Source organism: Sapajus apella, unplaced genomic scaffold (genome assembly GCF_009761245.1).
Source record: "Sapajus apella isolate SASKATOON/1434 unplaced genomic scaffold, GSC_monkey_1.0 scaffold51, whole genome shotgun sequence".
NCBI classification, from domain to species: domain Eukaryota; kingdom Metazoa; phylum Chordata; class Mammalia; order Primates; family Cebidae; genus Sapajus; species Sapajus apella.
Genome location: NW_022436991.1, coordinates 16273716 through 16287213, shown reverse-complemented (window position 1 = coordinate 16287213; position 13498 = coordinate 16273716). Strand labels below are relative to the sequence as shown.

Below are 13498 nucleotides of genomic sequence, written 5' to 3'. Positions count from 1 at the left end.
GCCGCCGTTTTACGCAGACACACTTCCGGCGCTATGTTCTAGCTCTGCACTGCTGACTCCGCCCACGTAGGTCACAGCGTGGCGCCTTTGCGCACTACGTTAGCCACACTTCCGGCAAGAGCGCCTAGAATCGTTCCGGTGCATATTGAATAGGCGCAGAAGAGGAAGAAAAAGATTCTGCAGCCCTGGTCACAGTACTTTGGTGACACTTTTGTGGGGCTCCCTGGAAGACCTTTCCCAAGGCAGATGGGGAAAGCTTCATGATATCCACTCCTTGCTATTAAAGGAAATATTCTGGAATATAAGCGGACTTAATGTTCTGCAGAGCTTGAGCATGGCCTTTTGGTCTTCCCACCTTCTGGTTCTTGAAGACATTGCCGGTGACCTGGCCCCAGACTAGTACCAGGCCGGCGTATACCGTCAGCCTGCCCGGCGTCCCCTTGCCTCAGCACCCACGGAGATCTCTTGCAAGATGCTTATCCGCCGCCATAGACTGGAGGTTCCTGAGGAACTTTCCCTTCCTTCCTAGCTGGGGAAGGTTCCTCACTTCCGCTCGCTGGGCCACCGGCCCCGCCTCCCCGACCCCCCGCTGGGTCCTAGCGCCGGCCCCTCTTTGGCAGAGTCCAGGCTCTGTCGGTGCAAGGAGCCTGCGCCCTCGCCACGGAGGCAGGCCAAGTCTCATCAGGTAGGAAACGCCAGTGGAAAGCCGCGACTGCCCGGGGCAGCCCCCGCGTGGCCGCGATCGGAGCTGGTCTCAGCTTCCCTGCGGGTTGGCCCGGCACAAGCAGCGCGGGCGGGGCGGGCGGTGAGCGGCCCTGGACGCGCTGCGGGCCCAGTAGGTCCTAGAACCCGCCGGCTGTCGCCGCAGTTCGGGGATGCGGCCGTACTGGCTCGGCCCGCGCGGCTGCCGGCCCAGCGTGGTGCGAGCCCGAGGGTCCTAGAGCCCGCCATGTTGTGGGCTTTTGTTCCGGCAGCGCGGGCCGCGCAGCTAGGTCCCCGGCGCCGAAGGCCCCCTCCCAGGCCGAGGCCTGGGCCACCCCTCCCGCGGTCCTAGAGAACGCCATCTTGCAAGCCTTTGTCCTGAATTCAGCCCTCTGTCCATTCATTTGTTCATCCCCTCATCCTTCGTTCAGTCCTCCTTGCCACGTTCTCCGAGGCTACGTTTTCCGAGGCTCATAACGAGACACGTCAGCCCGGGGTCCTGCCCTGCAGGGGCTTGCCTGGCTGGTAGGGGCGCCACGTACAGACGGCTGCGAGGAGCGAGGAGCTCCAGGTTTCTGCAGCTCTCGGCTCCTCGGCGCGCTTCGTAGGCCCCTTCGCCCTTCAAACTCCCACAGACTTCAGGGACCCCATTTTACTGATGAGGAAACTGAGGCCCAGAGCGGCGTGGGGCCCTTACCTCTACTGCCATTAAGTATTCCTGAGGGCACTGGGGAAGGGGGTTCTTGAAGAATGTAAAGGGGCTTTCCCATTGGAGAAGACAGGCAAGGGCTCCCGAGCCCAGGAAACTGCATCTAGAGGTGGGGTGGTTGAGAATTGTGGCTGGAGATTAAGTCGCTGTCGGGAAGAGGACTCTGTCGTTGGAGCTGAGGCTGGAAAAGTAGGTTGGGATCAGGCCGGGTTGGAGGCCTAGGAGATGATTAGCGCTCACTTTGGTGGGGTTCGTCCGCTCACCAGATCAGTCCTGGCCGTGAGGCCTGTTTGATGACTACTTGTTTATAGATGGGAAGATTGAGGTGCCTCCTTTTTCTCCTCATCCCTAGCCTAGGATTTTTGGAATTTGAATCTCTGCATCCCTGGTGAGACAGGCAGAACTTCATCCCCTTCCTAAACCAGTAGTGAGGCAAAGCAAGACTCCATCCCCACGACAGGGAGCCCACTGTGGGATATTGAGGCCATAGTTGGACCTTGTGGACTTAGGTGGAATAATTCAGTTAATAAACAGTTATTGATGGACATTCTCACAAACTCCCACTGCAGAGGAGGCAGAGGCCACAGACCTGGGTTCAAATTTCATCTGAGGTTGATTCCTTCCGAGGTTGATTCCTTCCATTTGTTTTGGGGCACCACACAGGGTTCTGGGTGTAGAGGATGCAAATGATTGGTTTCCTAGCTCTTTGCCAGCCTGGACTCTGGTGCTGGAGATGGAGAAATAACAGCCAAACCATAAGATGTGTAATGCCAGCAAAGCAATAGCCAGGACTAAGAGAGTAGGTGTTTGGGATTTGAACACTGGCTGGGACCGTGACTAGTTAGCTTGTTTCTTTGTGCTGTCACTTCTCATAAGGTCGCTAATCCTGTTGGACCAGGGCCATACCCTTATGACCTTAGTCAACCTTAATTACTTCCATAAAGGACTTATCTCCAAATATAGTCACAATGATAGTTAGAATTTCAATATATGAATGGACAGGGAACACAGACATTCGCTCGTAAGGAACTTCTAGTCAGCTATGCAATTGGCTTGAGTAGTTGAGTATTATACACAAAATGCTTAGAATAATACTTTGCCCACGTTAAGCTTGCAAGGATTATTGTCCAGATGACACCATAAAGGTAATTAGAGAGGAAGGGGCTGGTCACCGTGGCTCGCACCTGTAATCAAAGCACTTTGGGAAATGAAAGTGGAGGATCACCTAAAACCAGGAGTTCCCGAGACCAGTGTTGGCAGCATAGTGACACCTCCATCTCTACATACAAAGAATTTTTAATAAATTAGCCAGGTGTGGTGGTGGGTACCTCTAGTCCTAGCTACTCAGGAGGATTACTTGAGTGCAGGAGTTTGAGGCTGCAGTGAGCTATATGATTGAGCCACTGCACTGCAGGTAACAGAGTGAGACTATATCTCTAAAAGTAAAAAATAAAAATAAAGGCCGGGCGCGGTGGCTCACGCCTGTAATCCCAGCATTTTGGGAGGCCAAGGCAGGCGGGTCACTTGTGGTCAAGAGTTTGAGACCACCCTGGCCAATATGGTAAAACCTTGTCTCTACTAAAAATACAAAAGTTTGCTAGGTGTGGTGGTGTATGCCTGTAATCTCAGCTACTTAGGAGGCTGAGGCTGGAGAATCACTTGAACCCAGGAGGCAGAAGTTGCACTCCAGCCTGGGCAACAAAGGCATTCTATAAATAAATAAATATAGGCTGGGCATAGTGGCTCATGCCTGTAATCCCAGTACTCTGGGAGGCCAAGGTAGTGGATCACCTGAGGTCAGCAGTTCAAGACCAGCCTGGCCAACATGGTGAAACCTTGTCTCTACTAAAAATATAAAAAATTAGCCCAGCCGGGCGCGGTGGCTCAAGCCTGTAATCCCAGCACTTTGGGAGGCCGAGGCGGGTGGATCACGAGGTCAAGAGATCGAGACCATCCTGGTCAACATGGTGAAACCCCGTCTCTACTAAAACTACAAAAAATTAGCTGGGCATGGTGGCGTGTGCCTGTAATCCCAGCTACTCAGGAGGCTGAGGCAGGAGAATTGCCTGAACCCAGGACGCGGAGGTTGCGGTGAGCCAAGATCGCGCCATTGCATTCCAGCCTGGGTAACAAGAGCAAAACTCCGTCTCAAAAAAAAAAAAAAAAAATTAGCCCAGCGTGGTGGTGGACACCTGTAATTCCAGCTACTCGGGAAGCTCAGGCAGGAGAATCTCTTGAACCTGAGAGGCAGAGGTTGTAGTGAGCCGAGATTGCTCCATTGCACTCCATTTTGGGCAACAAGAGCAAAACTCTGTCTCAAAAAAAAAAAGAAAGTAGATAAGTAAATATAAATAAAAACAGTTTTTAAAAAGTAAAGAGGTTCGGGCGAGGTGGCTCATGCCTGTAATCCCAGCACTTTAGGAGGCCAAGGCGGGCAGATCAGTTGAGGTCAGGAGTTCAAGACCAGCCTGGCCAACATGGTGAAATCCCATCTCTACTAAAAATACAAAAATGAGCTAGATGTGGTGGCGGCACCTATAATCCCAGTTACTTAGGAGGCCGAGACAGGAGAATCACTTGAACCCAGGAGGCAGAGGTTGCAATGAGCAGAGATTGCATCATTGCACTCCAGCCTGGGTGGCAGAGCAAGACTCCATCTTAAAAAAATAATAAAATAGAGAGGAGTGGATAGTGATTAGTAGGGGTAAAGATAGAATTAAGAAAGGTAGTCATTCAGTGCTCCTTGGATGGTTAAAAAAAAGAAAAAATTTGGCCGGGCGCGGTGGCTCAAGCCTGTAGTCCCAGCACTTTGGGAGGCCGAGGCGGGTGGATCACGAGGTCAAGAGATCTAGACCATCCTGGTCAACATGGTGAAACCCCGTCTCTACTAAAACTACAAAAAATTAGCTGGGCATGGTGGCACCTGCCTGTAATCCCAGCTACTCAGGAGGCTGAGGCAGGAGAATTGCCTGAACCCAGGAGGCGGAGGTTGCGGTGAGCCGAGATCGCGCCATTGCACTCCAGCCTGGGTAACAAGAGCGAAACTCCATCTCAAAAAAAAAAAAAAAAAAAAAGAAAAAAGAAAAAATTTAAAATATTATAAAGGAGGGGAAAAAGGAAAGGTGGTCAAAAAAGCTCTTTTTGAGGAGCTGAGATCCAAATGAAACCAAAAAGACAGCTACACAACGATTCTGGGAGAACAGTGGTTCAGACAGGGAACTGCTACTGCCACGGCCATGGGGTGGGAAGGAATTTGGCTCTTTGAGGTGAAGAAAGGGGCCCAGTGGACCTGGGAGAGGAGTGGGAGGTGAGGTAGGCAGGATTTTGTGTATGTGTGTGTATTTTTAGTAGAAATGGGTTTTCGCCGTGTTGGCCTGGCTGGTCTCCAACTCCTGGCCTCAAGTGATCTTGAGAATTTAGATGTTTTGGGGCTATGCTGGTCATAGTAAAGATATTGGTCTTTTTCCTGGGAGCAGTGGGAAGTCTCATGATTCAACCTGGAGAGAATGGAGACTGGCTGAGAGAGTCCTGCCCAGGATCCTGGAGACTTGGGTGCCAGTCTGGCTCCTTGACCAGCTGTGTGCCCTTGTGTATGTTTTTTCCCTTGTGGGGGCCTTAATCTCAATATCTGAAAAAAAGGTGTAGTGAACATTTAAAATGCTCCTCTCCTAGAAGCTTGTGAAGATGTAAGGATGTGTGTTTAGTTCTTAAGTATTGGTTGGGCCAGGCATGATGGCTAACACCTGTAATTCCAGCGCTTTGGGAGGCTGAGGTGGGAGGATCACTTGAGCCCAGGAGTTCTAGGCCAGCCCAGGCAACGTAGCAAGACTTCATCTCTACTAAAAATAAAAAAATAGCAGCCAGGCATGTGGCTTAACGCTGTAATCCCAGCACTTTGTGAGGCCAAGGAGGGTGGATCACCTGAGGTCAGAAGTTCGAGACCAGCCTGCCTAACATGGAGAAACCCTGTCTGTACTAAAAATACAAAAAATTACCTGGGCATGGTGGTGCACGCTTGTAATCCCAGCTATTCAGGAGGCTGAAGTGGGAGAATGGCTTGAACCTACGAGGCGGAGGTTGTGGTGAGCCGAGATCTAGATGGCGCCATTGCACTCTAGCCTGGGCAACAAGAGCGAAACTTTGTCTCAAAAAAAAAAAAAAAAAGCCAGGCATGGCGGTGCATGCCTGTAGTCCCAGCTACTTGGGAGGCTGAAGCGGGAGGATTGCTTGAGTCTGGGAAGTCAAGGCTGCAGTGAGCCATGATTGCACCACACTGCACTCCAGCCCGAGCGACAGAGTAAGACCCTGTTTGAAAACAAAACGAACGAACGAATGTATTGGCTGGAATGATCCAGAGTGTATTTAAAATGGAGATTCCTGAGGACTACCTAAACCTGTTATAAATTTTTAAAAAAATCTCTGTAATGATGGGCTGTTAGACAGATCCCTAGCCTGCCTAGCTTCTTTGTGGAGCTGGGTGCATGCTGAGACCAACCTGGCACTCCCCTGCTTTTTCCCCTGGGAAGTGCCATAGAAGGAGAGATTGGCCTCTCCAGCTACTTGGTGTCTGACTCACAGACAGGGAGGCTGAGACCCAGATCTAGCAAGAGGCAGTAGATGGGCCAGAGCTCAGAACCAGTGGGCCAAGCCCTGTGAGAGGGAAGCAGAGACATAAAGGGTGCTAGCCAGGGTCTCAAGGCAGTTCTGCAAGGATGAGAGAAGACACGGGTACAACCTGAGCTCAGGCTTCTAGTCACTGCAGGGCTGGCCGAGGCAGCAGACAAGGGTGGGAGGCCCCAGACCACCCAGCAACAGACCAGCTACTTAAGGCAAGTTGAACACCTGGACTGAAGTCCCAGCTGCTTAAACTCTTGGAACCTCAATTTGTTCATCTGTAAAGTAGGGACAAGAATCCCTTTCTCAGGAAGTTATAAGATATTAAATTAGGCCGGGCGTGGTGGCTCATGCCTGTAATGCCAGCACTTCGGGAGGCCGAGGTGGGCGGATCACGAGGTCAGGAGATCAAGACCATCCTGGCCAACATGGTGAAACCCCATCTTTACTAAAAAATACAAAAAAATTAGCTGGGCATGGTGGCACACGCCTGTAGTCCCAGCTACTCAGGAGGCTGAGGCAGGAGAATTGCTTGAACTCAGGAGGCAGAGATTGCAGTGAACCAAGATCTCACCACTGCACTCCAGTCTGGGTGACAGTACAAGACTCCATCTCAAAAAAAAAAAGACATTAAATTAAATAAGTTAGCACACCTACCAACCTGTCTGACTCTGAGAAGACTCTGATAATTGAAGACAGTAATTATTTTTGACTCATTCATTCCTCACCCAACCCTGTCAGGTAAGTACTATCATTACCTCTGTTTTTCAGATGAGAAAACTAAGGCTCTAAGACATGCAGTAAATTACACAAGGTCACATCAGCTGAGAAGTGATGGAGGCAAAATTTGAAGCCAGACAGTTTGGCTTCAGGGACTAAGCACTTAACACAATACTGAACCGTTTCTCTGGACCTCGGTTCCCTGACCTGTGAAAAGGGAATAATACGCTGGCTAATACAAAATTAGCAAGGCATGGTGGCACATGCCTGTAATCCCAGCTACTCGGGAGGCTGAGGCAGGAGAATTGCTTGAATCCAGGAGGCAGGGTTTTCGGTGAGCTGAGATCGCGCCACTGCACTCCAGCCTGGGCGACAAGAGCAAAATTCCTTCTCAAAAAGAAAAAAAAAAAAGAAAAGAGAATAATAGAACTTTCCTCATGAGGTTGCCATGAAGGGTAAGTGAGCTAATACACTTAAGGAATTTAGGATACTGCTTGGTATTTGGCAAGTGTTCAGTAAATGTGAGCTAGCTTTTTTTTTTGAGATGGGGTCTCTCTCTTGCCAGGCTGGAGTGCAGTGGCATGATCTCGGCTCACTGCAACCTCAATCTCCTTGGGCTCAAGCATTCCTCCTACCTTGGCCTTCTGAATAGCTGGGAGTATAGGCATGCACCACCATGCCTGGCTCATTTTTGTATTTTTTGTAGAGATGGAATCTTGCTATATTGTCCAGGCTGGTCTCGAACTCCTGGGTTCAAATGATCCACTCCCCTTGTTCTCCCCAAAGTGCTAGGATTTCAGGTGTGAGCCACTGAACCTGGCCCAAGCTATGATTTTTATTAAGGAGGAACTTTATCAGGCCGACTCTCCAGAAACTGTGTGGATGGGAGGTAGTGAGTACCTCATCCAGAAATAGGGAGGGATCCCTTGGAAACTGTAGGAAGAATTCAAGTCATCAGGAAGGCTAGAATTCAAGCCCTTTAACTCACCTTCAAGCCCCAGTACTGATTGATTGATTGAGACGGGTCTTGCCTTGTCTCCCAGGCTGGAGTGCAGCGGTACAGCCTTGAACTCTTGGGCTCAAGCAGTCCTATCACCCCAGCCTCCCAGTAGGCAGGACTGCAGGCACATGTCACCACACCTGGCTAATTTTATTATTTTTTTTTTTTTTGAGATGGAGTCGCTCTGTTGCCCAGGCTGGAGTGCAGTGGCATGATCTCGGCTCACTGCATTCTCTGCCTCCCAGGTTCAAGCAATTCCCTGCCTCAGTCTCCTGAGCAGCTGGGATTACAGGTGCCCACTACCACGCCAGGCTAATTTTTGTATTTTTAGTAGAGATGGGTTTTTACCATCTTGGCCAGGCTGGTCTTGAACTCCTGACCTCGTGGTCCACCCACCTTGGCCTCCCAAAGTGCTGGGATTACAAGCGTGAGTCACCGCGCCTGGCCCCATATCTGGCTTTTATTTTCAGTAGAAATGGGGTTTCGCTAGGTTACCCAGGCTGGAGTGCAGTGGTATGATCACAGTTCACTGCTGCCTCGAACTCCTGGGTTCAAAGGATCCTCCTGCCTCAGCCTTTCACATAGCTGGGACTTCAGGCACATGCCACCACATGTGGCTAAGTGCCAGGATTTAGTGGGAAAAGTGAAATAACCAAGCTGAGAATAGAATGCAGTTTTGTGGTATTGGGGCCAAACCCAAAGAGGAGATGCTTGAGGAGCCTCCTGGAGGAAGTGGGGCTCCGGTGAAGGACTTGTCAGATTTGGAACAAGCAGGAAGGACCTGGGGACTTGCATGGTGTGGTGGAAGCCATGGAAAGTTCTTGAGCAAGGAACAGAAAACATCACACAGTACTTTTGGGAGAAGACCAAGACCGGCTGCATGGCGTTGGGGAGGGAGGGCGGCATGCAGGACTGAGGCCGGGACTTCGGGCAGAAGGGTGCTGACTTAAGGATGTGGCCCTTGCTGTGCCTCAGGGGCTCTTGTGTTCTCCCAGGGTCAACCAGGTAAGCTGCTTCTCCCACCCATTCCTGGCGTAAGGGGCCCTGAGTCTCTGTATTTCCCCCAGCACTCTCCTGGCTGAGCTCACTTCCCTCCTCCTCCTCAACCCCAGTGTCATAAACTTAGAAGCCACCAACACCTAAGGTGTCCAGATGAGGAAACAGGCCTATAAACAACACTCATTTCACTGAGGTCTCATAGTAATCCACGGTACTGGGAGTAGAACGTAGGCCTCCTAGCCTCTGGGCACACCTGCCTCCCTGCAGCCCCCACTCCTCAGCCCCCTTCCTTCAGCATCAGCTGCTGAGCACTCACTCCTTAAGTGGATCTGCCATAATCCTCTTCTCTTCATCCCCCAGGGAGGATGAGCTGGTGTTAAGACTAATCAGCCGTTAATCCTGTTTCCTCCCAACCATGATCCCCAGGAGCAGCTGGGTGGAGGGCGTCTGGGTTCTGGACCAGAGAGTAGGGATCTCAGCTACAGCTGGTATCCCAGGAGGCCACGTTAGATCACATATATCAGTTATGACTCAGAAACAGGCTTCTGGCTGCTAGCAATGGCTCAGGCTGCTTGAGAGTGATTCTCCTTTACCAGAGTTTTGGGAACAGGCCAACAGGGATTCCAGAGCAGAGAGTGGACCAGATTCCAGTCTGGGGCGGAGGCCCCATGCAAGTGTGCAAGGCCAGAATTCTGTGTGAATAGTTGCTGTCTCTGAGCTGACCATCCAGAGGAGGAAAGAAAACACAGATGCTGGGTGCCTGTCACTTCCAGACAGTGCCAGCTACCAGATTTGGCCCATTGGCTCAGCCCTTTTCTGGTCCCAGGTCTGTATTCCTTGGAGATTTTCAAGCCAGGCCCACGTCTGGGTACCTTCTGCATCTGCAGCTCACATAGGACACTTCATCCTGGCATAGTTCTTGGACACTAAGCCAAAGAAGGAAGATGGTGAGACAGATGGAACCTGGGCCTCTGGGAATCCCACTGTTTGGAAAAGCCCAGAGGTTGAGGAGGGAAGTGTAAGTGAACCTTTTGTGACCCCCCCTCCTTTCTTAGTGGCTCTTGCTGTCACCTGGCCCAACTCCTTTCTTCAATGAGCACATCAGGAAAGAAATGAAAACAGGGTGTCAGAGCCAGGAATGCTGGGCAGGGAGGATGTGGGGGTTCTGAGGTGAGAAATGCAAATGAGACAGGGTCCTCTTTGAGGCCATGAGGCAAAGTTCTAACTTTGCTTCTCTTGCAGAGACACCCTGTTCACCAAGGCCATGGAAGCGGAGGCTGCAGAGGCCCGATCCCCAGCCCCGGGCTATAAGCGCTCCGGCCGCCGCTACAAGTGCCTGTCCTGTACCAAGACATTTCCAAATGCGCCCAGGGCAGCGCGTCACGCTGCCACACATGGGCCGGCAGACCGCTCTGAGGAGGTGGCCGAGGTGAAGCCAAAGCCGGAGACAGAAGCCAAGGCAGAGGAAGCCAGTGGGGACAAGGTGTCAGGCTCTGCGGCTAAGCCTAGGCCCTATGCATGCCCACTGTGCCCCAAGGCCTACAAGACAGCACCCGAGCTGCGCAGCCACGGGCGCAGCCACACAGGGGAGAAGCCCTTTCCGTGCCCTGAGTGCGGCCGCCGCTTCATGCAGCCCGTGTGCCTACGCGTGCACCTGGCCTCACACGCTGGCGAGCTGCCCTTCCGCTGTGCGCACTGCCCTAAGGCGTATGGCGCGCTCTCTAAGCTCAAGATCCACCAGCGCGGCCACACGGGCGAGCGGCCCTACGCCTGCGCCGACTGCGGCAAGAGCTTCGCCGACCCTTCAGTGTTCCGCAAGCACCGGCGCACTCACGCTGGCCTGCGGCCCTACAGCTGTGAGCGCTGCGGCAAAGCCTACGCAGAGCTCAAGGACCTCCGCAACCATGAGCGGTGAGGGTGCCTTGCGGGATGGGCAACAGCGCTGGGGCAGCCCATGGGGCCTGGGGTTGAGTCTCAGGATAAAGTGAGCCAGTGGGAAGATGGGCAAGGTAGATCCAAGGGGAGGGGCTGGGCATGTGTGAAAAATTGGTGCCCCTGATTGGGCAGAGATGGGGCAGGGGTTGGGGCTTACCACCTTGAGGTGGAGCCCTGGTGAGGGTTGGGGCAGATTGGCCTTCCTTCTAGGCCAGCTGGAAAGGGGGCGTGGTTTGGAGTTGAGCAGTTCCTATGGTCTTTGGTGGAGACCTGGAGGTATGAGTGGGGCCTGGTCTGTCTAGGTCTTTTTTTTTCTCAGCCTCTACATTAAGGACACGTGTCTAGGCTGGGCATGGTAGCTCACGCCTATAATTCCAGCACTTGTGGAGGCTGAGGCAAGAGGATTGCTTGAGCCCAAGAGTTCAAGACCAGCCTGGGCAACATAGCAAGCCTCTGCTCTATAAAAATTAAAGAATTACCGGAGCGTGGGGATGTGCAATTCTGAAAGTCCCGGGAACTCGGGAGGCTAAGGTAGGAGGACGGCTTGAGCCCGGGAGGTCGATACTGCAGTGAGCCATGATCAGGCCACTGCATTCCAGCCTGGGGAACAGGAGAGAAAAAAAAGGTGGGGGACACATATCTTGGTTTGCTGTTGTTGTTGTTTTGTTGTTGTTTTTGAGAGGGAATCTCACTCTGTTGCTCAGGCTGGAGTGCAGTGGCGCAATCTCGGCTCACTGCAACCTCCACTTCCTGGGTTCAAGCGATTTTCCTGCCTCAGCCTCCCGAGTAGCTGGTATTGTAGGCGCGTGCCACCACGCCCAGCTGATTTTTTGTATTTTTAGTAGAGATGGGTTTCATCATGTTAGCCAGAATGGGCTCAATCTCCTGACCTCTTAGTCACCTGCCTCGGCCTCCCAAAGTGCTAGGATTACAGGCCTGAGCTATATCTTGGTCTTTAATGTGCAGAAACGGGTCTTTGGAGTAGAGACACCCAGCCAGCCTGAAGGCTCTTTCCTCTGAGGGGGCAGCCATGTGGCTTTTAGGGGATTAGGCCTAGGCACCCACGGATGTTTGGGGAACCTCTCAAGTACAGCCCAGACAGGCAGCGGGGCCAGATTATGGGTCTGTCGCCTTCATGCCAGGTCCTCCACACCCCCGCAGGTCTCACACCGGGGAGCGCCCCTTCCTCTGCTCCGAGTGCGGAAAGAGCTTCTCCCGCTCCTCCTCGCTCACGTGCCACCAGCGCATCCACGCGGCGCAGAAGCCCTACCGCTGCCCGGCCTGCGGCAAGGGCTTTACGCAGCTCAGTTCCTACCAGAGCCACGAGCGCACACACTCGGGGGAGAAGCCCTTCCTGTGCCCGCGCTGCGGCCGCATGTTCTCCGACCCCTCGAGCTTCCGGCGCCACCAGCGCGCGCATGAGGGGGTGAAGCCATACCACTGCGAGAAATGCGGCAAGGACTTCCGGCAGCCGGCGGACCTGGCCATGCACCGGCGCGTGCACACGGGTGACCGGCCATTCAAGTGCCTGCAGTGTGATAAGACATTCGTGGCTTCCTGGGACCTCAAGCGGCACGCACTGGTGCACTCTGGCCAGCGGCCCTTCCGCTGCGAGGAGTGCGGGCGAGCCTTCGCCGAGCGTGCCAGCCTCACGAAGCACAGCCGAGTGCACTCGGGGGAGCGCCCCTTCCACTGTAATGCGTGCGGGAAATCCTTTGTGGTGTCGTCGAGCCTGAGGAAGCATGAGCGGACCCATCGAAGCAGTGAGGCCGCGGGGGCGCCTCCTGCACAGGAGCTGGTGGTGGGGTTGGCGCTACCTGTGGGCGTGGCAGGTGAGGGCTCAGCCACTCCGGCAGCAGAGGCGGGGCTAGGGGACCCTTCAGCAGGACTGCTGGGGCTGCCTCCGGAGTCAGGTGGCGTGATGGCCACACAGTGGCAGGTGGTGGGCATGACGGTGGAGCATGTGGAATGCCAAGATGCTGGTGTCCGGGAGGCTCCTGGTCCCTTGGAAGGGGCAGGCGAGGTGGGGGGTGAGGAGGCTGATGAGAAGCCCCCCCAGTTTGTGTGCCGAGAGTGCAAGGAGACCTTCTCCACGATGACGCTGCTGCGTCGGCATGAGCGCTCACACCCGGAGCTCCGACCCTTTCCCTGCACCCAGTGCGGCAAGAGCTTCTCTGACCGGGCTGGGCTACGCAAACACAGCCGCACTCACAGCTCAGTGCGCCCCTACACCTGCCCCCATTGTCCCAAGGCCTTCTTGAGTGCCAGCGACCTGCGCAAGCACGAACGCACTCATCCTGTGCCCATGAGAACCCCCACGCCCCTGGAGCCCCTGGTGGCATTGCTTGGAATGCCTGAAGAGGGGCCGGCCTAAAGCCAGTGCCCCCCACCAAGCACCACACTCCGGGAGCCATGCCCCATGGGGGGCTTCCTGTACCTCCTTTTGCATCCCTACCCCTCAGCAACTAGCTCACCTGTCGCCCAGCTAAAAGAGCTGGGACAGTGGAGGCTGGCAACAGCTGAGATATGACTGTCTAGGAGTAACACTCATTAAAGCTTTCATTTTGGCACCAGGTCGTCTTCTTTCTTCTGGTTGGGGATGAGTGGGAGGGAGGTCAGGCATCAGATGAGGTTCAGCAAAGACCCCTGGATCCACAGATTTGAAACTAGAAGGGTCTTTGGATGCAGTTTCCCAAAGCATGTTTCAGGATGTCTTGTGACAAAAGGTTCCATGGGCAGGTAAGAAAGGAAATTCCTGGCTGGGCGCAGTCCCTCAGGCTTGTAATACCAGCATTTTGGGAGGCTGAGGTGGGCAGATC

At 53.5% G+C, this 13498-nt stretch overlaps 1 protein-coding gene across 1 annotated transcript; it reads left to right on the top strand.

Moving 5' to 3' along the window:
• The first annotated feature begins 101 nt into the window (after positions 1 to 101).
• On the top strand, positions 102 to 13252 carry ZNF668 (zinc finger protein 668). The gene is made up of 3 exons (XM_032243279.1): positions 102 to 685; positions 9987 to 10655; positions 11841 to 13252. The coding sequence occupies exons 2-3, from the start codon at positions 10009 to 10011 to the stop codon at positions 13051 to 13053; spliced, it is 1860 nt and encodes a 619-aa protein (XP_032099170.1). The 5' UTR covers positions 102 to 685; positions 9987 to 10008; the 3' UTR covers positions 13054 to 13252.
• The last annotated feature ends 246 nt before the right edge of the window (positions 13253 to 13498 follow it).

Excerpts from the sequence above, each read along its gene's own strand:
- ZNF668 (XM_032243279.1), top strand. The coding sequence starts at position 10,009 with ATGGAAGCGGAGGCTGCAGAGGCCCGATCCCCAGCCCCGGGCTATAAG. Across the intron at positions 10,656-11,840 it reads GACCTCCGCAACCATGAGCG|GTCTCACACCGGGGAGCGCC; the intron begins GTGAGGGTGCCT and ends ACACCCCCGCAG.